Source organism: Felis catus, chromosome A1 (genome assembly GCF_018350175.1).
Source record: "Felis catus isolate Fca126 chromosome A1, F.catus_Fca126_mat1.0, whole genome shotgun sequence".
Lineage (NCBI taxonomy): Eukaryota > Metazoa > Chordata > Mammalia > Carnivora > Felidae > Felis > Felis catus.
Window position 1 is genome coordinate 178,240,665 of NC_058368.1, and position 22,010 is coordinate 178,262,674.

The 22,010-nt window shown below is 44.2% G+C and overlaps 1 protein-coding gene and 1 long non-coding RNA gene across 7 annotated transcripts in view; one reads left to right on the forward strand and one right to left on the reverse strand.

Annotated features, from left to right (window-relative positions):
* KCNIP1 (potassium voltage-gated channel interacting protein 1) overlaps nt 1–22,010 on the reverse strand; it is a 343,533-nt gene that overhangs the window by 15,090 nt on the left and 306,433 nt on the right. The window contains exon 2 of one of the 6 annotated variants that reach the window (XM_019839082.3): nt 3,975–4,007. The exons of the other annotated variants lie outside the window; for them this stretch is intronic. Within the exon in view, the coding sequence (XP_019694641.1) occupies nt 3,975–4,007 (33 nt within the window). The remainder of the gene's footprint in view (nt 1–3,974; nt 4,008–22,010) is intronic. 6 annotated transcript variants of the gene reach the window in all.
* LOC123379592 overlaps nt 14,598–22,010 on the forward strand; it is a 33,587-nt gene continuing 26,174 nt past the window's right edge. Inside the window, exons 1-2 of the long non-coding RNA XR_006584240.1 lie at nt 14,598–14,768; nt 16,332–16,450. This is a non-coding gene — a long non-coding RNA (uncharacterized LOC123379592). The remainder of the gene's footprint in view (nt 14,769–16,331; nt 16,451–22,010) is intronic.

The following is a 22,010-nucleotide window of genomic DNA, read 5'->3' on the forward strand; positions in this document are numbered from 1 at the left end:
GCAAATCCATATACTGAACGACTGTACATCTGGGCCAGCAAGAATAGCGATGAGATGGGCAAGCTGCTGGGAACGCCACACTCCACATGACATCCCATGACCACGGAGGGTGGGGGGCAGGCTGTGTTTCTGAGAGAACAGGGTGAGCAAGTGCTTTCCACTGAGTATATCTGTCTAGTCAGTGCCAAGCTGACTATCAGATTTTCTCTTCAATTGTCACTTTTCCTTTTGAGACTGTGATCTTAATACAAAAGGAAACTCTCCAAATGAGTTTGCATCTTGGACATCTTCCCTAAGGAAATGGATGTTTGGGGAAGGTGCCAGGGAGAAGCAGAAGAACTTGGTAATAATTCCCAGTGGTTGTCTTTCTTGTGTGCTGGGCAACTGGTATCACCTTATCCTCTTGGGAGTAGGGCAGATTATTTAATATAAATAAGATACTCTGTTTATACAACATAGCTGCAAGTGACCGATTTCTTTTTAATTCTTACAGAGCCTTTAATTATTGTTTTGTTTGTAGCTAACAAGTGGCAATTACCTTAACATTGCAGCATTTCTATGTAAATCAAAGGGCTGATCCACCCCTCCAATGCCCCCCCCCACGTAAATTTAATTCAGAATACTTGCCTATATTTTTAGCTCATTTTAAAATAGAAATAAAATTATTGGTTTGAATCTCCCAGTGTTAGATTTAATAGCAATTTTATTTTGAAAAACACAGATATTTAAAAGTGTGAAGAGAGGTGAACTATTAAAATGGAAACAAGGAAGGCAGAAATGTATTTTTTGGAAGAAATGATGTATTTTTGCAGGCATATAGTATACCATTCTCACTTTAACTTATCCGGAAGCTGAAAAGACTTCTTTTGAAAGATTGTCTTGTTTCTATTAATCTTCCTGTGACTGAATTCTTCACAAGATCAGGGAAGTCTGTTTGCGGAAGTCTGTGAGAATCTCTCTGATTCATAAGCTGCACTTACTTACCATCTCCTCTATTATAAATGCACTAAGTAGTTACTGAAATATCAAATATTAAGCCCACTTCATTAAGGGAGAACTAGACTTTATCAATAAATGATTTGTTTGCTGTCTGGGCAGAGGGATCAATTTCCGTATTGGATTCCGTAATATCTGAATATTGGGATGATGATTGCCAAGCTTTGGCTTGGTTTTGCTTCTCATCACCCTCTAATTGTCAGGCTGCGGTAACATCAGTCACTGAAGGAAATTCATGTCTTTGGGGCTCAAGATGCTGGGAAGTAGCCTGCGTGTCTTCAACCAGTGGTTCTCAATTTTTTGTTTTAATGTATTTCATAGTAAGAGCTACAATTAACAGCACATTCCAGGATGCACATACATATAAACAAAGATTTTATGACATATTTTGAAGCAAAAATTTCCTTAAACACTTTTCCCTATTGATGTGAGATGTACTTTGTTCTCAATTTTAATCTATTTCTTTGTAAAATTGTGTTAACCTTCATGTGTCATGACCTGTGAATGGAAAACACTGAGTTGTCTACACTTGTGGCAACCTTCTAGAAGGGCCCACATCTCAGCATTCCTCTCCCTCATTCCTGCTCTCCCTTCCCCTCCTTCATCTAGTTCCAGCCACTATAAATATATTCTGAAGAAATTTCTGAAGGGGCTGCTGAGGTTTTCACATTCCTCCCGTTGCACTGACCCCCCTCTCTCAGGGAGTCCCTGGGTGCTGCCCAGGTGGTCCCAGTAAAGGAAGGAGGGAGGCCCAGCTCTCGGGTTGGAGGAGGAGGAAACAGAACTAACAGGTGGGGAGCCTCTTTGACAGTTTCTTCTGTTAAGAGTCTGCAAGGTGAAATGTTGCTTGATATTATTTTTGTTATTAAAAGTAATGGTGAGTCAGTTACTAAGTCAGATTGAGTTTGGATGATAGACATTAAAATTAACCTAGAAATTTAGTACTATGGTGGTAACTACATAACAAGAATTAGAATACCTTCTGTTGGTAAAATACTGTTAATCTGTAAAATGTTTTCATGCCTGTTGTCCCACTACAACCTTGTGTGTGGTGGGGAGCGAGTATTAGAAAGATGGGTGTCTTAACAGACAAGGAGATTGTCTAACCATGAGTATCTTAAACACTGATGAATTGCCTATTACTGCGGGTAAAGCAAGATAGAAAAAATCAACGGGAGGGGATTTACAGCAGGAAATTCCCAGACTGAAGGAGAAGTTGGAGAAGATGATTCAGATTAAGTGGTCTTTATTGTTTTGAGCTCACAGACTCTTCTGAGTGTGAGATAAAAGCTTTAGACTCTCAGAAAAAGAAAATGCACCTAATTATGGCATTTTGCTGTACTTTCAGTTAGATCTTGGATATTTTAAACACATGGAGACATGTTAAGTGCTTCTAGCACAGGAGATCTCTTCCAAGCTCTGTCACTAAATGGCTTTGCCTAAGACAGAATGGGACCTAGAATCGAGCCAGTCCCAGGTCTCTTTTATAGATCTGGCTTCCATGTGCCCCTACAATGGCTTCCCTTTCCCTTAAGCACAAACTGCAAATTGGTTTGTGACCAATGTGACAAAGTTTGCAATATTAGGAGCTATGCTCCTAACAAGCTCTGTACAGGTCACACCCTTAGGTTATGAGTTGTAAGAGGACCCAAGCCTTTAGTCTCCTCCCTAGTGAATCTCCTCTGTTAGTTCTGTGACCATGACCACGACCAAGGCCAAAAACCATGGCCATGATGACTTCCTTCTCCCTGCACTAGAAAATAGTCTCTTCATCGTGGGGTCTCTGGGTTGGACTTGATAATCACCTATCTGTTTTCAAGGTTACAAAATTGTGGCCCTTGACATAGAATGCAGCCCCCAAATAGGTCTTGTTTTGTTTATAAAATGTGATGGGTTTTTTTGTTTTTGTTTTTGTTTTTGGAATTAACTGCTGCTATTGAAAGATGAGAGATCGACAAATTCGGTTATTTTATTTCTCTTGGAAAATGGGATTATCTAACAACTTTTAGTCTCAAATTCTCACAAGGAAATAGTTTATGAAAGCTGAGTGGTGGTTGTTCCCTCTGAGCAGCCAGAGCCTCTAGCGCTCCACCTGTATGCCTGTGGCTCACTTCATTCATTTATGCTACCTTCCCGGCCCTACAGGCATTTGACTTTTCCCTTCCTGATCTCTGCCCGCTTACCTCCCACCTACCTACCTACCTTTTTTCTTACCTCACTCACCACCCAGCCAACCACCTTTTCTCTCCTTACTACTTATTTAAACACATTCCACTTTGTTTCACAAAGGGCTTAAAATTGATTATAGGAAATAAATATAATAAATTTAAAAGAGATAAAGTAACAAGAAAAACTGCCTCAGAAAATGTTGATTTGATTAAGAGGTCAAGGCCATGGGGAAAAAGACAACTTAGAAATACAGGTCATTTATTCCAAGCAGTGACCAAGCTTGAGTCACAGACTGGCTCTGAGCTTTTACATATTATCTTGTTGCCCATTAGAGAAAAACATATCCATTTCTTATTAGGAGCAAACCTCTTCCTATAACTTGTCTCTAAAAGAAAGTTTCCAGCTGTTTCTATATAGGTGGTCTATATAGGTGCTAACAAGGGGCAAAGAAAGTTGGTGAATGAGTAGACTAATTACAAAATCTATTTGATTAAGAAACTCTTCTTTCGGAGGCACCTGGGTGGCTTAGTCGGTTGGGCATCCGACTTTGGCTCAGGTCATGATCTCGTGGTTCATGGGTTCAAGCCCCTGAGTTGGGCTCTGTGCTGCTGGCTTGAAGCCTGGAGCCTACTTTGGATTCTGTGTCTCCCTCTTTCTCTGCCCCTCCCCTGCTCACACTGTCTCTCTCTGTCTCTCAAAAATAATAATAATAATAATAATAATAATAATAATAATAATAAACGTTAAAAAAAGCTCTTCTTTTGAAAGTAATATGACCAAAGTAGTCAAGTTAGTTTAAACTTTTTTACCTCTCTGATACTGGTAATACCACCAGGCGATGTCTAGGAAAAAGTAAGAAAACATTTTACCAAATCCATTCATCGAAAAGACAAAGCATACTTTTATTTTCCATGGAGATTCCACTCGGAGGGTGTCCAGGTCACCATCCAGCTCGACATACGCAAAGAGATCTTGTAGCAGAGCTGGTGCTGACCTTTTCCTTATCCTTTTCCCCAGGTGGGAGCAGGCAAGAGTAACGGGTCACCTCGCAGTGCCCACGGCTCCCAGCAGGGGGCTCATTGAGCATGCCCGCAGCCATGCAGCCATGCAGCCCGAAGAGAGATGGGATGGCATGGGGCAGAGGATGCACGGATGTGGATGGGTCCTTGAAAATACCTGCATGTTTGGTTGTAAAGTGGCTTATATGATACCCTTCACAACAGAGGCCCCATGGTCCCCCTCTGCTACCTTGTCATTTGAAGCTGCACATTTTGTAGGATTCTATATTCGCTCACTCAACAATCATCAGTGACATACCTACATATTTCAGTGAATGAAACGACTCTGTTCCCTGCTCTCCTGGAGCTTACAGTCTACAAGCCTATGCTTCTCTTTTCCCTTTAGGAGCTTGATAAGTAACACCGATGCAGGGGGAAACAAGGTGGGGGGGGCTGTGGAAAAAACTAATTAGCACATTAGAACTTGTGAGCAGAGTGGAGGCAGGTGAAGTCCCCTGTTGTGCTGAATACGAAACATAAGATGGATTATCAGACCTGGAAACTCCTTCATGGCACCATAGAGTTGGCTGGGTCCAGGTCCCAGAGAGTAGAAAATGGGGGTCTTGTTGCTCTCCTGCAGGCCTTTGGGGTTGATTTGGGGGGTCAACTTGGTTTACCTCTGTAGGCTATTATTTGAACTTCCTCCTGTCCTTCCATCACTCCTGACCAAGAGTGTGTGAGCCAGTCCAGCTATCACTTTAAGTGTGTTTTGGTCACTCCCCACCCATAACCCCAGACAGCAGGGGCTCATTTTCTGCTGTCCCTAAAAGTGGTGGTATAGGGGCACCTAGGTGGCTCAGTCAGTTAAGCATCCAACTTCAGCTCAGGTCATGATCTCACGGTTCGTGAGTTCAAGCCCCGCATTGGGCTCTGTGCTGACAGCTCAGAGCCTAGAACCTGCTTTGGCTTCTGTGCCTCCTTCTCTCTCTACCCCTCCCCTGTTCTCTCTCTCTCTCTCTCTCTCTCTCTCTCTCTGTCCCCCTCAGTGCTTTCTCTCTCAAAAGTAAAATAAAACATTAAAAAAAATTTAAGTGGTGGTATAGATGGATATCCATCCTCTGGTAAATATTTCTGCTCTTGACCTGGTCCTGATCTGAATCCCATGGGAGAAACTTATTTTGCCAGATTTAGTTGCCCTCTGTTATCACTCTGATTAATAGCATTTGCACTTATTTACCATTTCTAATAGACTTTATTTATTTTTTTTATTTAAATTTTTAAACATTTATTTATTTTTGAGACAGAGAGAGACAGAGCATGAACGGGGGAGGGTCAGAGAGAGGGAGACACAGAATCTGAAACAGGCTTCAGGCTCTGAGCTGTCAGCACAGAGCCCGACGCGGGGCTCGAACTCATGGTCTGCGAGATCATGACCTGAGCTGAAGTTGGCCACTTAACCGACTGAGCCACCCAGGCGCCCCTAATAGACTTTATTGTTAAGGCAGTTTTAGGTTGACAGAAAAATTACGTAGAAAATACAGAGTTCACATGCACATCACCTCACGGCTTCCCCTATCATTAACATCTTGCACTAGTATGGTATATATGTTACAACTGATGAACCAAGATTAAAATATTTTTAGCTAAAGTCCATAGTTTACATTAGAGAGCATTCTTTGTGTGGTGCAGTTCTGTGGGTTTTAACAAATGTATAATGTCACGTATCTGCCACTACAGAATCCTCCAGACTAGTTTCACAGCCTTAAAAATACTTACATAGCATTTTTGTAGTGGTATGTCTACAAATATGGGTTCACCGTCTCTGCCATGCCAGGGATGGGATTGGGAGAGAGATGAAAAGACAGACTGTTCATATGGAGCTCTCCAACTAGTGGTGAGACATGCACAGAGACCAGGATTACAAACTCAAATGCCAGTAGTAGTTGGTAAGTAATTTAAATGAGTCAGGTGCTGGGTGTACAACCTGAGTGGCAGGGACTGAGAACTGGTGAGTCATTACCCCATGAAAGGGAAACAGCTCTTACACAGCTAGTCATTGTTATATAGAATTTAGTTTCACAGAGCCCAGATTTTTAGTTTTTCTTAAGAGCTGCTACAGTTAAGATTGTTTGTGTCCTGACTCTTAGCTGTTATCAATGACTTTAACATTGGAAACATACAGCATGGGCCAAATATAATATTCCCAATTGTAGGATGCTATGGATTGCTGGCCTGGAACCCTTCGCTGGCAAATCATGCCAAGGCCAAGTAGTGGCATGGCAGTGTGGACATGGCTGAGGCATTGGGAGCCAAGAGGAGGAAGCTTTTCATGAATAACCCCTGGATGGCAGGAAATTGAAAGTGGTGGCAGGGATGGCTCCAAGGGGAGCTGGTAATTCATTTGAGTCTTCAAGAAGGAAGGGAAAAAGGGAATGTCTATCATATGCAATGATACAGAAGCCAAAAGGCCAGGGTGAGCTCTCCTCTAGTACAGCTGACTTCTTACTGAGAACAACTGGAAAAGGAGTATTAAAGAAATAAACCAATTAAAAAATTTTTAAAAATTACCATGGTAACAGCAACAAAAAGACACCTAAAGACTGGGCAGGGGGTGGGGGAACAGGAAAAAATACCTTAACACATGTGTTTGAAGGCACTGGAGAGCTACCAATTTATCCTATCTTTAGAAGCAATGATTCTGGAGGGAAGAAAAACTCATTAAGGTGAGCCTGACAGTCAGTGCTGCTTTTCATCTCACAGGGTATGCTGATTTATAAGTGGCATGGGTTCTGAGCTTGAGAAACTGAGCAAAAGGGTCTGCTAAGGGGAAAGAATATAAGCAGAACTTTCGGCAATCTGGGAAGACAAAAATGGGATCAGTCCTACGAAGACATTCAGGGCTCGAGGGGCCAAGACCGGAGGGGCCACAGAGGAGGGGAGCACAGACATAATGTTATCAACCTGAGCTATCATAAGTGACTGAGGTCAATGGAAACTAAGCAAAAACCACAGCCCAAAGGTTGCAGAGCTAAATGGAGCTCTTGGCAGGCTCACAGGGTTATGGGTTAGCGGTTAGATTCAGGGTCTTCTAGGAGGTGGGTTCCTGGTGAACATTCAGGCTTTCAGTTTGACCCCTAAAGGACTGTGTTCTAGGAGCAAGGCATATTAGAAGTAGATCAGGCCTCTCAAAGATTGAAATCCAGCCTCGAAACAACTCAATCCCTATTAGGATTAAGTTTATTTGCTCCTGCTCAGTTACCTTGCAGAAGTTGAAGGTTCAGCCAGATAGTGTTCACATTTTGTATTCTAATGTTCACCACTCATTGCAAATTTGCCAGGCATATTAAGATAGGACCAAGAGAAAAAGACAGAATACAGTAATAGATTCATAGTAATCTAAATATTGGCTTTATCAACTATGGGCCTTAAAATAATGGTGAATATGCTCAAGAAAATAAATAAAAAGATTGAGATTCCACCAGAGACTTGGAGAACTGGGATATATATATATATATATATATATATATATAGTCCTAGAATTAAAAAATATATTATCCAAGATTAACAACTAAATAGATCAATTTAACGGCTGGTTGGGCACAGATGAAGAATGATTTGGTGGATAGGTCAATAGAAAAATATAAAGACTTATGCACAGAGAGAGAAATATGAAAAATACAGAGAAGACCATAAGAGACATATTGGACTTGAAGAAAAGTTCTTTTATATGTATATATATATACATATATATATATGTATATATAATACATGTATATATATATATACACATATATTTTTTTTTTTGAGAGAGAGAGAGGCAGAGTGTGTGCAGAGGAGGGGCAAAGAGAGAGGGAAACACAGAATCCTAAGCAGGCTCGAGGCTCTGAGCTGTTAGCACAGAGCCCGAAGCGGGGCTCAAACTCACGAACCATGAGATATGACCTGGGCTGAAGTCAGATGCTTAACCGACTGAGCCACCCAGGCACCCCTCATAAAAGTTCTAACATATGTGTAACTGGAGTCCCCAATGGGGAGGAGATAAAAAATGCTGTTGAGGCAATATCTGAAGTGACAATTGATCATTTAAAAAAACCAATTAAATATATCAAGCCACAGATGTCAAGCCACAGATTCTGGAAGCATAAACCCAAGCAGAGAAACTCATAGGAAACCACACCAAGGCACATCACAATAAAACAGTTGAAATGCAAAGCTAAACAGAAAATCTTTAATACAAGAAAGCCATCTTCAGATAAAAACCAAGCCCTAGCTCGATGCTTATTAATTAGGACACAGAAAAAGTAGAAATGAAAGTACAACATGCAAACATGTCAAGAAAAAGTGGCTTGGCTATTTTAACACTAGAGGAAGTAGACTTTAAGGCAAGAAGCTTTGCTAGAGAGAAAGGGAGTTTGCATAATGAAGGTGCCATCCACTAGGAAGATATAACAATTCCAAATTAGTATGCACAAATAATATAGTTTCCAAATACAAAGCAAAGGCTGACAGAGAAAAGAAGAACCAGCAAATTCACAGTCATAATTGGAGATTTCAAAACCCTTCTCTCAGCAACTGATAAAAAAAAAATCGATGAGGGTATAGAGGATATGAGCAACGCAATTAACAAATGTGTCTCCATTGATAGGAGTGGAGCTCTTTATCCAACCACCATAGATACCGCACATTCCTTTCAAGGGCTCAGAGAACATTTACCAAAATTGACCACTTCCTGAGTAATAAAGCCAATCTCAACAAAGTTTGAAGAAATGAAATTGTTCAGAATGTTTTCTATCCACGTGGAATTAAACAAGAAATCAAGAGAAGAAGAAAAAAAGAGGAAATCTCCAAATGTTTGGAAGCCAAGCAACATGGTTCGAATTCGTAATAACCCATGTATGGAGGAAGAAACCTCATGGAAATTAGAAAGCATTTGGAATCAAATGATAATGAAAATATAACATATCAAAACTGTGGGACGCTGTGAAAACTGAACCCAGAGGGAAATTTAAAGAGCATGACATACTTGAGCTGCAAATAATTTAGGTGACAGTGTGCATAAAATTGAATGCCTAAAATTGAATGCTGTGCTGCCTCTTGAAATCATATTTCTAGTGCTTCTAGTGGTTCATTTTCAGCGTTGCCTAAACTATGTTGGTTACATTAAAGACTACATTAGAGATGGCATGCTGGCATTTGAAACTGTGATCTTTTCTCTCCCCTTAAACATGGTCGATTGATTTATTCTGGGTGAGATTAACACCATTTTTTTTTGATTGACAATTTACTCCATTATCATCAACGATGAAGATCCTTGTTGGTGCCTGTATGGATCGGGGTGGGACGCGCAGGGGGCTGGGGGGGGGGGGGGGTTGACAAGTTCTATCTGGTCCTGAAGTATAATCCTGGAGGCTGAGGGCTGAGATTCTTACAGCAGGGGCTTGGAGGTGAGTCATAAGCTCACTCAGACACACACAGCACACACAACTCGTCAGCTCTGAATTTATAAACTTAACGATGAGTCCCGGGAGTGCTGAGCTGAGCTTTGATAAAGATTTTCTGAGTGTTCCAGACATTTTTTTCAGTCTTCTTGCTTCAATAAAACTCAAATCATGTTTTGCTCCAAGCGTTTGTTCTCTTAATCTTGAAACCCTCCTGCCCCTTTTAAGCGAAATTGAATTTATACATTTCTCATTCATTTACACCTTAGTCCTGAAAATCTTCTGAAAAAAAAAAAAAAAAGAGTCCCTCAAAGAAAATCTTTGAGTATTCCTTGTTCCATTTGATGGGAGATTTTCCAGGTCAAATGACTTGAAAATTCTTCCGCATATAGCATATTTCGGTTCTCTGACTTTTCTCCCAAAAGGAGGGTGTTTTTGAACATGGCCTTCAGATCAGCACATTGGGTGGGTGGGTGGGTGGGTGTGTGGGAAGGTGAGTGTCAGATGTACCTCAGAAGCTGGTGGTAGTGGAGATTAGGTGTCAGAAATATAATGTAATTATTAAAAGTCCACAAAGCCATTATGCAGCCATAAATCACAATTCTGTTGGTTGTGTGACAGCATAACATTTGCACATTTTCCACCGAGATTGAAAAAAACAAAGAAACTTCTGGGAAATAAGTGGGTCATTTAGATCCCAGAGTTGGCAGAAAGGAGCCCTAAGTGGTATTTCAGGACAGGGAGCAAGGCCACATACATTAGGGACTCTTGTGTCTCCTCGCCTCCAAAGCAACATTTCATTCCAGCTAAGGCTGTGGCCAGGCTGCAGAGTAGAAATGTCAGGGTCACTGCAGTGTCTCAGCTGCAGGTGGAAATCTCTCAATGATGTTTTAAGTGGACCTCTGTGTCTGTAAAAAGTGTCCCAGGATGAAACTGGATGGTGTACTTAGGTGGCACCAGCAGTCCTTACAGCTCTAGGAGCAATTAGTCACACAAGGCCCAAATCCTGCCACCAGCTAGCAGTCAGGAGGCAGTGGGGAACCTCCCGCCATTTCTCCTTTGGTCTCGGGGGACCCTGCCCTGAAGTTCCAGCACGTGGAGATGGCCAGTTCATGAGTGGTGGCTCCCCTGAGTTGGGGGGTGGGGGAGCATGTTGCCCAGGATAAGTGAGTCTCGAATATTTCTGCACGAGATTAGAAGAGCATGTCGGTGGGATTTTGTTACTGCTCTTTTCCACGGGGAAAGGGCACTGCTAGTTTTAAGTTGGAAATACGAAGGTGCAGAGAGGGGTCAAAAAAATTACTCAAAGGAAAAGTAAGATTGCTGTGTGACTAGGACTTCTGTTAGGTTGGGCATAGAATCTTCTCATCAGTGGAAATTCCCTGCATCAAGGTCAGGCTAAGGTGTGAAAATCTTGTCTTTTAGCCTGTGTTTTGAAGGGTAGTTCATTGCTATCCGGCTAACTTAACAACTTACCCGGTGATAGTTTCCAGGCAGAGGGCTTGCCCTGGTGGGCTGGTAAGTGTTTAACAACTGGCATTTGGGGATGGGAGAGAAGCCTGATTGATACAATTTTCCAATTTCTTTGGTGTAAATATTCCCATCAGGCTGTCAACCGAAGTCACAGGATGTGGATTTGGGAAGTGCAGTGCACAATCCGTGGGTATGAGGCAGCTCCATCATATTACTGCTGCTATGCTGGCATATGTTTAACTATCCCAAATTAGTGTGCTAAGGGCCTGAAAAACAATGCATAAAGCAGGCTCAGCTCCAGTAGTCTAACCAAATAAACCTTTTCTTTGTTGTTATCGTGAAAATAAGGTTCTGTACCTCATATGGAATAATCACAAGCAGGGAAATAATGGAGATTGGCCTGGTAAGCTTTTGCTGGAATTCAGTATTAATGTATCCTCCTATTAAGTGCTTGTCTTGGTGAGCTCAGAGAGCATGGTAATAGTTTTAGGATTGATCTAATCATCTCACTGTGCCTAGGAGGTATATGGTTATTAGGCTAATTCCAGCTATAATCATACCCACCTTGTAGTTGTGAATCTAAAGGAGATAAGATATGTAAAGGGCTCTATGCACACAGTAGGTCCTCAAAAAATGTTTTTCTCATCTAATAGCGTGTTATGTCCGTGATTTTAAGGGTGAGTCTCAAAGGCAGAATCCAGTAATCAAGTCTGTAGATACTCTGTAGGCCATAATTGCGCCTTTTCTGATGGATCTAGTTAATTAAGTGTGCTTTTCTTTAATACAGGAAGATTTGTTTGTTCTGTGATTGACTCTGTCAGAAAGGCACTCTGTTGCCAGCTCAGGTTGGACATTAACTGATTAAAGTGAATATTATCATTCTATATTAACCGCAATGGACAGAAGCAAACACAAGACGCTGGCTGAAAGAGCATCGAGCACCTCGGGCTGCAGATTGTCGGGGAACAGGGCAGAGCATCAGTGAGCGGTGGACACCAGAAACACAGGGCCCAGAGTGTAAAGTCTATGGATACAATAACTGACCGTCACGGAGAAGATTTCCTGCCTCTTCTCCCCTAGAGTTACTGCGTGACTCCATGTCCTCTGCCCTTAATAATCCAGACGGTCAAAATGTGTATTGTTTTGGTCCATTTCTTAGCTGGAGAAGGCTATTGGACGTTACCCTCGCACATCCACTGCCAAATGCAGGGAGTGCAGCCAGTTCATCGGAGCGCGGATGTCTGCCTGCCCAGAGGCAGGGAGAAGATGGCAAGGTGTCATCTGTGGGACTCAGCTCAGAAGCCTCTTAACTGTGCACTTAATAAATGAAGCCTTGGCAGACATACCTTGAATTATTAATGGCGTTATTCAGCTTTGATTGTTTCCTTCTTTTGGGGAAAGGTTATTCACTCAAATGCCTTTGATTAGACTATACAATACATCACAATTGGGCATATTTTATGTGCGACTTTATGGTGATAATAGTTCTGTCTCATTTAGAAGCAAATCAGACATTATGAACTTCGTGATTTATTAATGTATTGATTTCTATAAATGTCAGCGCATCTCACATCCCGTCAGAGAGCCCGAGAGCAATCAGTGGAGAGCCAATAAAAATGTAAAATGAAACCATCATAAAAAAAAAAGGAAATACGGCCTGTTTCAAAGCCCTGCTGCCTCTCTGAATTGTTTCAGGATCCAGATCATTACCATGAAGGCATCTCCCCCACCCCTGAGGAAACAGCCTACATGAAGCTGTCAGGGGAAGCTCTGGCCTGTTTGTCTGTTCTGTATTGTGTCAAATAAGAAAACAAAAGGCAAAGAGTCGGACCTAGAGGGGCCTCTGGACCCAGTGCCCAGGCTCTTCATCCTGGAGGATGCAGGAGGATAATGGGGTCCCTTTCCATCAGCTTTGCCCCATTACAACCTACCAGCTTCCTCCTGAGGGATCTTCAGGGTAAAGTCTAGATTCCCCAGCACAATTCTGCACAACCACCTTGCATGGGTCTTCAGCAACAGGCGCAGTCCCCTGTCTCTGCCAGAGTGTGTCATCAGCTGATCTCGATCTCAGCCACCCTTTAAACCTGCCTCGAGAGCCATCTCCTCTGGGCAGCTCTCGCAGACCACCGCAGGGAAAGCTCTCTCTGTCCAAACTCCTGAAGCGCCTGCTGTCTCTAACCGTCCCCCAGCAGGTATCAGAATCTACCTTTGGGTGTCGCAGAGGTCAGTTACGGGAGTGAGGTGGGGTAGGATAGGGTAGGGGTGGAGAGACTGTGTCTTGTGCCTGTTTTTGTTCTGTTTTTATTTTTGGTACCTCACTTTTATGATGTCTAGAGCCACTCTGCACATAGTAGGTGCTAAGCGCTCATTATTTGCTCTAAGTGTGTAGAATTACGAGAAACTAAATAGGATATAATGTTGAATCCTGAGAAAGCTGCCAAGAGAGTATCTGGAAAGTATTTGGCTAATTTAGTGGCTAATTCTGTCGTCTGACAGTTTAGAAATCCCAGTCTGGCAGCCCACGGGGTACAGTTGTTGTTTCACTTCTTTTAAATGTAAGTTTTGACAACATTTATTGCACATAAAATATGGGGTTTTGGCTTCTCTTTAGAAATTGGAATTTATGTCTGTGTGGGCCTGCATTACCACATTATCACATGGCAACAATTGGCTGGAGCTGAGGAGCGGCTGCTCGCTTCAGACACGGCACATGCTCGCTAGTAAACCACAGTCCCCACTAGTCCCTATTACATCCCCAGAACTAAGACCGAGGGGCAGTCCTCCATTATCACTCATTCACATTACCTGCCTCTGTGAGCCCAGTTTAACCACTCCTTTCCCCTACCCCATATCATATTTTTCCAAGTGACTGTTGTGTACTTTGTGATAATCTAGAAACATGACAATTTCATTTTTTGGGTCCCAAGCAGCATGGAGCAAAAAGGGATGCCCTGTGATTAGAGAGGACCTCTGTACAGATTCAGGCTGTGTGAACTTCTGGCTCAGTGCATTTCAGCCTTCAATTCTAATAAGCCACTTTTCACATCACATAGCTCCTAGGAAATAAGTGTTATATTGTTCCCATTTTACAGAGGAGAAAACTGAGGTGCAGAGAGGAAAGAGAACATATTAATTTTTCCATTTGAAGAAATGGAATCAAGAGATCTTATGAGACCTCCCTGAAATCACAAAGATGGTGGGCAGAAGAGCAAACACTGATCTCATCATCTGATTAACACTCAGATGCTTTCTGGCCTAAGGGACCATCCCATGGGTCTCCCCTGGCCTCACTCCTGTTTCTTCGTGGTTGTTGCTCTGTCTCAGCAAGACAGGGACCAAATTCCTCTGCCCAAGCTTCTCGCGCTTGTCCGCTTGAGAATTTGCGGAGGCCAGTCTGAGCGAGCTGGCAGGAGGGCAGACACCAAATGGTTTCAAGAGTCCCTCCCCCAGCTCCTCCCTTGCCTCGAGCTCTTTGCCATCCTTTTAGCATTTCCAATCTTGTTTCCCCTTTCTGAGAACGAAAGCAACCTTTGCTCTGGGTGACAGGCTGTGTAAGTCACAGGGCATATAAGTTACAAAGAGATGCTCTGATCCTGCCTCTGACTTCACAGATACGGCTGCTGGGGCCCAGAGAGCAAAGTGGACTTATCCAAGGTCACACACCGGATTCCTGACAGAGCAGGATTAAACTCAGGTCGGTCTTCTTTTCATAGCACCATTCATTCATTCAACAAATAATCACAGAGCACCTACTGAGGGCGAGCCACTCTTGTAGGCACTGGGGGTCGGTGCATAGAGCAGTGAACAGAGGTGGTGATGTGTCTCCTGTCAATGAAAACAAAGCAGGGTTCCAGGACTAGAGAGAAATGGGTCACGGGGGTCATCATTTTATACACGATGGTTGGGGAAGGTGGCAGCCGAATTCAGCATCAGCGAGAGGGGAATGATGATGGTGAGCTTTGCAGTCAGAACAGTCAGACTTGAATCCTAGCTCTGCAGCTCAGCAGCTGGTGAGTGTGACCAAGTCATTTCCAGCCTACAGGACTCAGTGCTCTCAGTGGTACAGTGGGCTCAGCAGCACCCACCTCCCCACCTGTTAGGATCAAGGAACCACTTCAGAGTGGGTGCCTGTCATGTTGAAGACATTCAATAAAGTCCCCTCCTCCCTCGTTGGGGAGAGCTGGGGCTCAGTTTCCTAATGTCTGTCTCTGTTCGGCCGAGCAGCTTGCAACCCATGGAGAGCCCACAAAATACTCTTAGTAGTCAGGGTGGCCGGCTGGAAGACTTGTATAGTTTTAAGAGGATGAATGAGCCAGGATTAATTATCTGAGTTAGTTTGTGAATATGTTAGTGGGTCACAGGGCTCTGAAGCTTTTTAATCTGAGGAGTGGTGGGTGGCACCCACTAAGCCTAGAGTGATGCTTTGCTGGAATTTTCCGGATTGGAGCTCTGGCTTGGAATTCCTAGCTCTTCTAAATACTTTGCCGAGAGACAGCAGTATTTCTCCTCACATGAATCTCAAAGTGCCTTACCAGAAAGCTTCAGTTGGATCATAGGAATCTTTGAAAATTGAATCTCACATTTAAGAAATCCAAATAGCTTCCAGTCATGCCTCTCTGTGAAGCCTTCCCCGACCTCCCTACCTGCATCTCAAATCCTGAAACACCTTGTCTATAATGATCACTTCTGTAGGATTATGGGATGAGGGAACTGGGCAAGGAGGCATACTTTCCTTTTCACCTTATTGCTCATTACTGTTTGAAATATTTTTGATTTTTTTTTTTTAACATTTATTTATTTTTGAGACAGAGAGAGACAGAGCATGAACGGGGGAGGGGCAGAGAGAGAGGGAGACACAGAATCGGAAGCAGGCTCCAGGCTCTGAGCCATCAGCCCAGAGCCTGACGCAGGGCTCGAACTCACGGACCGTGAGATTGTGACCTGAGCTGAAGTCGGATGCTCAACCGACTGAGCCACCCAGGCGCCCCTGTTTGAAATATTTTTAAAGCTATGTGTACGGATTGTTTTGATAATTTTAATGTTACAATTAAAGTCATGATATTTCAGGTGGGATAATGTAAGTAGATGCTATTTGTTTCATTGTGAAGATGGTCCTAGCAAGTCTGGTCTAGTGCATTTGGTGTTCAGTTGTGTGTGTTGTGATTTTTGTGGAATAACACCTTTTTTTCAAACAAAACATAATCATTTGGTGATGACTAGTGCTGTCACCAACTATTTCTGGTTCTCTTCCTTACAGGCTCATGTTGGGATGCACTTCCAGCCCCTTTGAAGTTAGGCATGATCATGTGGCTAGTGCTGGCCAATCAGATGAGAACAGGAGTGCTGCTTGTGTCCTTGCCTGTGGGCAGATATCAAGTAAGTCCTTTCTGAATTACAGTTGAGGGAAGTGCTATGGAGGGATGCCTTGTGGACTTAAACAGGTAACCTTGGGGTTCCTCTGTGGCAGTCCAGATGCTGAGCCAAGAACAAGAAGGGGATGGCCAGGTGCAGTGAGGGAGGGAGCTGTCTCTCCAAGGACTCCCAGATGGGAAGGAGTGAGCCTGCTCCAGGGCAAGAGAGAGGGTGCGGTTGTGTCTGGAGGCAGGAACTCCATGAGCAAGGGACAGGGGAATGAGAGGCGGACATGGACCGTATGGTGCTGGGTCCTGGGGTCACGTTAACAGTTTTAGTGGCGTCAAACAGCAAAGCAAGTAGAGTACAGAAGGCTTTCCTTTTTGAGAAGCCAGTGGAGAGTTATGAGTTATAGCATTAATCACCCAATGAGAGCTGGTATTAATCATAAGAGAATAGAGATGTCTTTGGCCCCTCCCGACTTGCGGGGACTTCACGGAGAATGGCTTTGCAGGGTCAGTTCTCTGCCTGATGGCTTTGTGTCCTTCCTCTCCTTGTTGGCTCATTGCAATGGAGAGCCTCCATTAATCAAATAGGCCCAAGACCTTAGGCTCGGTCCCAGCTTTCTGCAAATGAGTGACAGAGAAGAAAGCCTGTTTCTCCCTATGGGTTAATAAAATCCACAATGTGAGATATTTGAAGTTTCTGTTGGAATGCCAAGCAACCTGGTAATTGCTGTTTAGAATGCCAAAGGTGAGTCAGGCTTGGCTGGAGACCTGACTCCAGGGCATCAGGAATATTATAAAGCTGGAGAAAATCTCCCAGGACTAAAACTTCTTCTAGCTAATCTGCAACTTACTCCTTTATTCTTACTTCAGTTAGCCCATACCTTGTCGGGGGGGAGGGGTTGGGGAGGACAGGTTCAGTTGTCATTGAAAGGGAGAGATTAAATATGCAAAAAAGGGGGCAGCTTGGGTGGCTCAGTCACTTGAGCCTCCGACTCTTGGTTATGGCTCAGGTCATGATCTCATGGCTCACGGGTTTGAGCCCTGTGTTGGGCTCTCCACTGACGGTGTGAAGCCTGCTTGGGGTTCTCTCTGGCCCTCCCCTGCTAGCTCTCTCAAACTAAATAAATAAACTGAAAACAATACTTAAACATATGCAAAAAAGGTATAATAATAATTAAAGAAAAAGACGAGGGAGATAGGAAACAATAGGGGCCAGGATTAAGGATATAGGTAATTCCATACGCATTTCAAATTATTTTTCAGAAATATTCCCAGAAGTGGAAAAAAACAGGTTTTGTAAAACAAGAAATTATCTATCTATCAATCTATCATCTATCAATCTATCATCTATCTATCTATCTATCTATCTATCTATCTATCTATCTATCTCTAAGCTATCATACATAAAAACTTTTAGCAGTTATCACTGAGGGTTGGGGCTATGGATGGCTGTTATATTCTTTGTGCTCATGTGTATTTTCTAAACTTTCTGCAACGAGTAGGTACAGATCTCTAATAAGAAGAAATCCAAAAGGTTATTTTTTAAATCGACTTAAAGAGCAGATGGGGAGTGCCTCAGAAGCCCTGGGACTGGGGGGTGGGTGGGGCCCAGAGCCCAGAGCCCAGGGCCTTTTCCTTGAGGAGAAGCCCAGGCAGCCAGGCAGGTGAGGGTGGAGTGCCTCTGGCTTGCAGCCTTGGCAACAGGTCAAGTTTACCAACCAGTTTCAACACTGGAAAATGGTGGGAACAATCCTTACTTGGCAGGGCTCTTGTGAGACTCAAATGAAGTAGTGAGAGTGGAAGTGCAGCTGGCAGGGAGTCTACGGTGTTAAGGGGGTCGGACAGGATGCCTTCCATTCTGGTAGAGGCACTTCTGAGACACTGGGGGGGCAAGGGTAGGGTTGCGGGGAACAGGGAGGGGGAGGGGCCAGTCTTCCACGGATCAGAACGGTATCGGACATTTTAGAAGCATTTCCTGGGTACTGGGCCCGCATCTAGTGCGTCTTGTACATTATCTCGCAGAACCTCCCCAAACCCTGTGAGCTCCATCCACCCTGCTTCCCCCTTGAAGAAGCTGGGAGACTTAGAGATGTGTGGTGTCCTGCCCAAGGCCACAAGTGAGTAAATGGCAGACACGGGGCTCAAATCCAGGTCTGCTTGGTAGTAAAACCCACGTTCTTGGCTGCTGTGTTATATCATATCAGCTTATAACCACAGCGAACTGGATTAAAATGCCAATTCTGCCAGTCGGATGTGATCCTACCCATGTCTCCTGGTCCTCATGAGGACCCAGTGTGAAAAACACATGTGTCAGACCTGTGCCTGGCGCCCAGCACTCCTTGTCACTGGGGGTCCCCTCGTTCCCTCATTTGGGTCCCCAAGAGGACATTCCCACAGCACTTGGGTCTTTTGAGGAAGCGTCTCAAAACGACGCTGCTGAAAAAGCAATTTTTTTGCTGTAGCTGTGTGGATAGATTTTTAATATTTAATTAGGAAGACCTTCTGCTTGGAGAGAGGGCAGGACTTGTTATTAAATCCCCGCTGCTTGGTCTCCCTCACTTGCCCGTGGGATTATTCATTCATTTCCAGTCACACAATTTAATATTGCAACAGCTAATGGGGAGATGTTGATAATTTGTAAAACTGGTTGGTCCCAAGGCCACTGGAGAAGCTCCTTGCCTGGGCCTGATTCCGGGGGCTACGGCAGATTCTCGGGAGATGAGGGGGCCGCCGAGCTTCCTGTTCATTATCTGCAACATTCATGAGTGTCTTCTGAGATACCATGTGGGGGGCCACGAGGATTAGAAAGACCTCCACCACACAGTTTTGTCTTTGAGGAGTTACGACCCTGGGACACCTGAACGCATCACAGGGTTTTGTGTTAAAATGTGTACTTGGGATTTGTTTTACTCAGGTACAGTAAGACATGCAGAAAGGGACCGTCACAAGGGAAGAAGTTTACACTCAGATCCCTACAAACAGGAGGCATGGCATGCGAGGCCACACAGGGAAGCACCAGGGGCAGTCAGGAGGCAGAGAGGGACAAGGGGACATCATGGCCCAGAGCCTCGATTGGGGTATTCGTGGGAAAGAATGGGTGAGGCAGGGTAGGTATGCTGAGTAAGTTTAGGACTGGAAAGTTGGAATGATCTTGGCCATCTCTAGGCGGTAGGGGTGTCCTTAGCTGTCTGGTACCCGGCCCTGTGGTGGTTTAGAGCAGAGGGAACACTGCCTAGGTGTGTGAGAGCTAGAGAAGAGAGATGGTTGGGTATGGGCTCCGGATTGCTGGGTTTGTGTACCCAAGGTCCACTTGCAGGGGAGTCATTGCTATCCCTAGGAATTAGCCAGCCTGGGGAAGAGTGGTCTCTCCAAGATCAAAGCCCAGATGCCAGAGTATCAAGAAAATGGAAAATAAAAAAAATACAGCCGGTAGAGTTTGGTTTTGCAGTTAGATGTGAGTTCCAAACGCCTACTTTGAGGGGCGACTGGGTGGCTCAGTCAGTTAAGTGTCTGCCTTCGGCTCAGGTCATGATCTTGCAGTTTGTGGGTTTGAGCTCTGCTTTGGGCTCTGCACGGACAGCTCAGAGCCTGGAGCCTGCTTCAGATTCTGTGTCTCTCTCTCTCTGCCCCTCCCCCACTTGTGTTGTCTCTCTCTCTCTCTCTCTCTTAAAAATAAATAAACTTAAAAAAAAATTAAAACAAACCAAAACCAAAATGCCTACTTTGAGATTTCTTAGCTGGGGCATGGGGCATGAACATCCCTTGGGCCCAGTGCTATGCACTGAGCATCTCTCCCCAGGACTATTGGAAAACTCCAGCCTCCAGCCTGTGGCCTCACTCTACCAATGGGTTCCTTGCACGAACAGGCAGAAGGCTCTTTGTAAAGCAGTCATTCACAGAGCACTTAACTGTGGGTTATCCAATATGTGCCAGACACTTTGACAGTGTGACTACCATGGTGAGCAGACAGGTATGGTTCTTGTCCCCAGTGACGTCACAGTTCGGTGCATGAGGGACTTCACCTAAGAATCAGACACACATATAATATTGTGACTGTGAGATGTACTGCAAGAGGGGAGCTGTTTGGCACTACAGATGGAGTGGCAGGGGCTCCGGTGCAGGGGAGGTAGTTAGGGGAGTCTTCCTTGAGGGAGTGAAGGTGGGCCTGAAATCTGAAGGAGTGGGAACTTACTAGATAAAGGAAAGTGTGTGTGTGTGCGTGTGTGTGACATTCTAAGTGCAGAGGGAAGATAGAGGGAGCTTTTCAGGAACCTCTTGTGTGGAGGCTCTGGGGAAGGAGAAAACAAGATGTTCAAAGGAAATGGATCTGAATATGTCCCTTGCTTTAAAGCCTTCAAAGGCTCCCCACTGCCTGCAGGAGGAAGGCCAGCCTCCTTAATAAGGCCTGGAAGGTCTTTTATTATCTGCTCCTTGCTTAGCTTTCAGGGTTTGTCTGTTGCTTCCCTCCTCCGCATTACCCAGCACCACACGTACTCACTCTCTAGAAGTACTTGCTGTTTCCCCAACCCGACTTCCTGGGTGACACTTTCATACCTTTGCTCCTGCTCCTCATACCTCATGAGGAGCATACCTCATGCTCCTGCTCCATCTAGCACCTGATTTCCTTCCCTTTGCTGGGTTATTTCTTGGGTTTCCTTCAAATCTGTCCCCTTACACTGCACTCCTCCAGGGGACACTATTTAGACTATAGGGTGAATGACTCCTGCTGGAGTTGTATGGGTCCTCTACAAAATGTCACCTCAAGGGCTACTTCCTCTAAAATGGAAGTTTTTCTTTCTTTCCCAGACAGCATCTTTACGGCAAGATCTCTCTCCTGCAGCACCCACTACATTGCATGATAGATACAGAGGCCTTTCTGTCTCTCTTGACCATGGGCTCCTTGAGGGGATGGCGAGTTCCTTCACTCACTTAACAAAGGTATATTGAGCTTCTATTCTGTGCCAGGTACTGTTCCAGGTGCCAGCAACATGGTCACAAAGAAGTCAGGCAAGTCCTCTGTTGAGCGTGACTGACACATTAACTCAATAATCACACGCACGGATATGCAATTATGCATTGTCTTGAGTACTCAGAGGAAAAGAGTGGGGGCAGGGTGAGGAAGAAAAACCAGAAGGAACCTGGTGTGAGTTAAAGGGAGGGAGAGTCTGCAGACCTGGGAGCAGAAGTGTAAAGATGAGAAAATGTGGTAGGAAGGGTCTCAGAGAGCAGGGACAGCATGTGCAAGGGCCAGGAGAGGAGAACGAATTTGGTCTTTTGAGGAACCAAGTAGAGGCCACGTGGTGGAGCAGAATGACCAACGTGTCAGGTAAGATGGTAATTGGTCAGACCAGTCAACTTAGGAGTTTTCTCTTTATTTTTATTTTTTTTAATGCTTATTTGTTTATTTTTGCGGAAGAGAATCTCAAGCAAGCTCCACTCTCAGCATGGAGCCCAACACGGGGCTCAATCCCATGACCATGGGATCATGACCTGAGCTGAAATCAAGAGTCAGATAAATATTGAGCCACCCAGGCATCCCAGGATTTTTATCTTTAAAGCAAAGGGAAGGAGAGTTA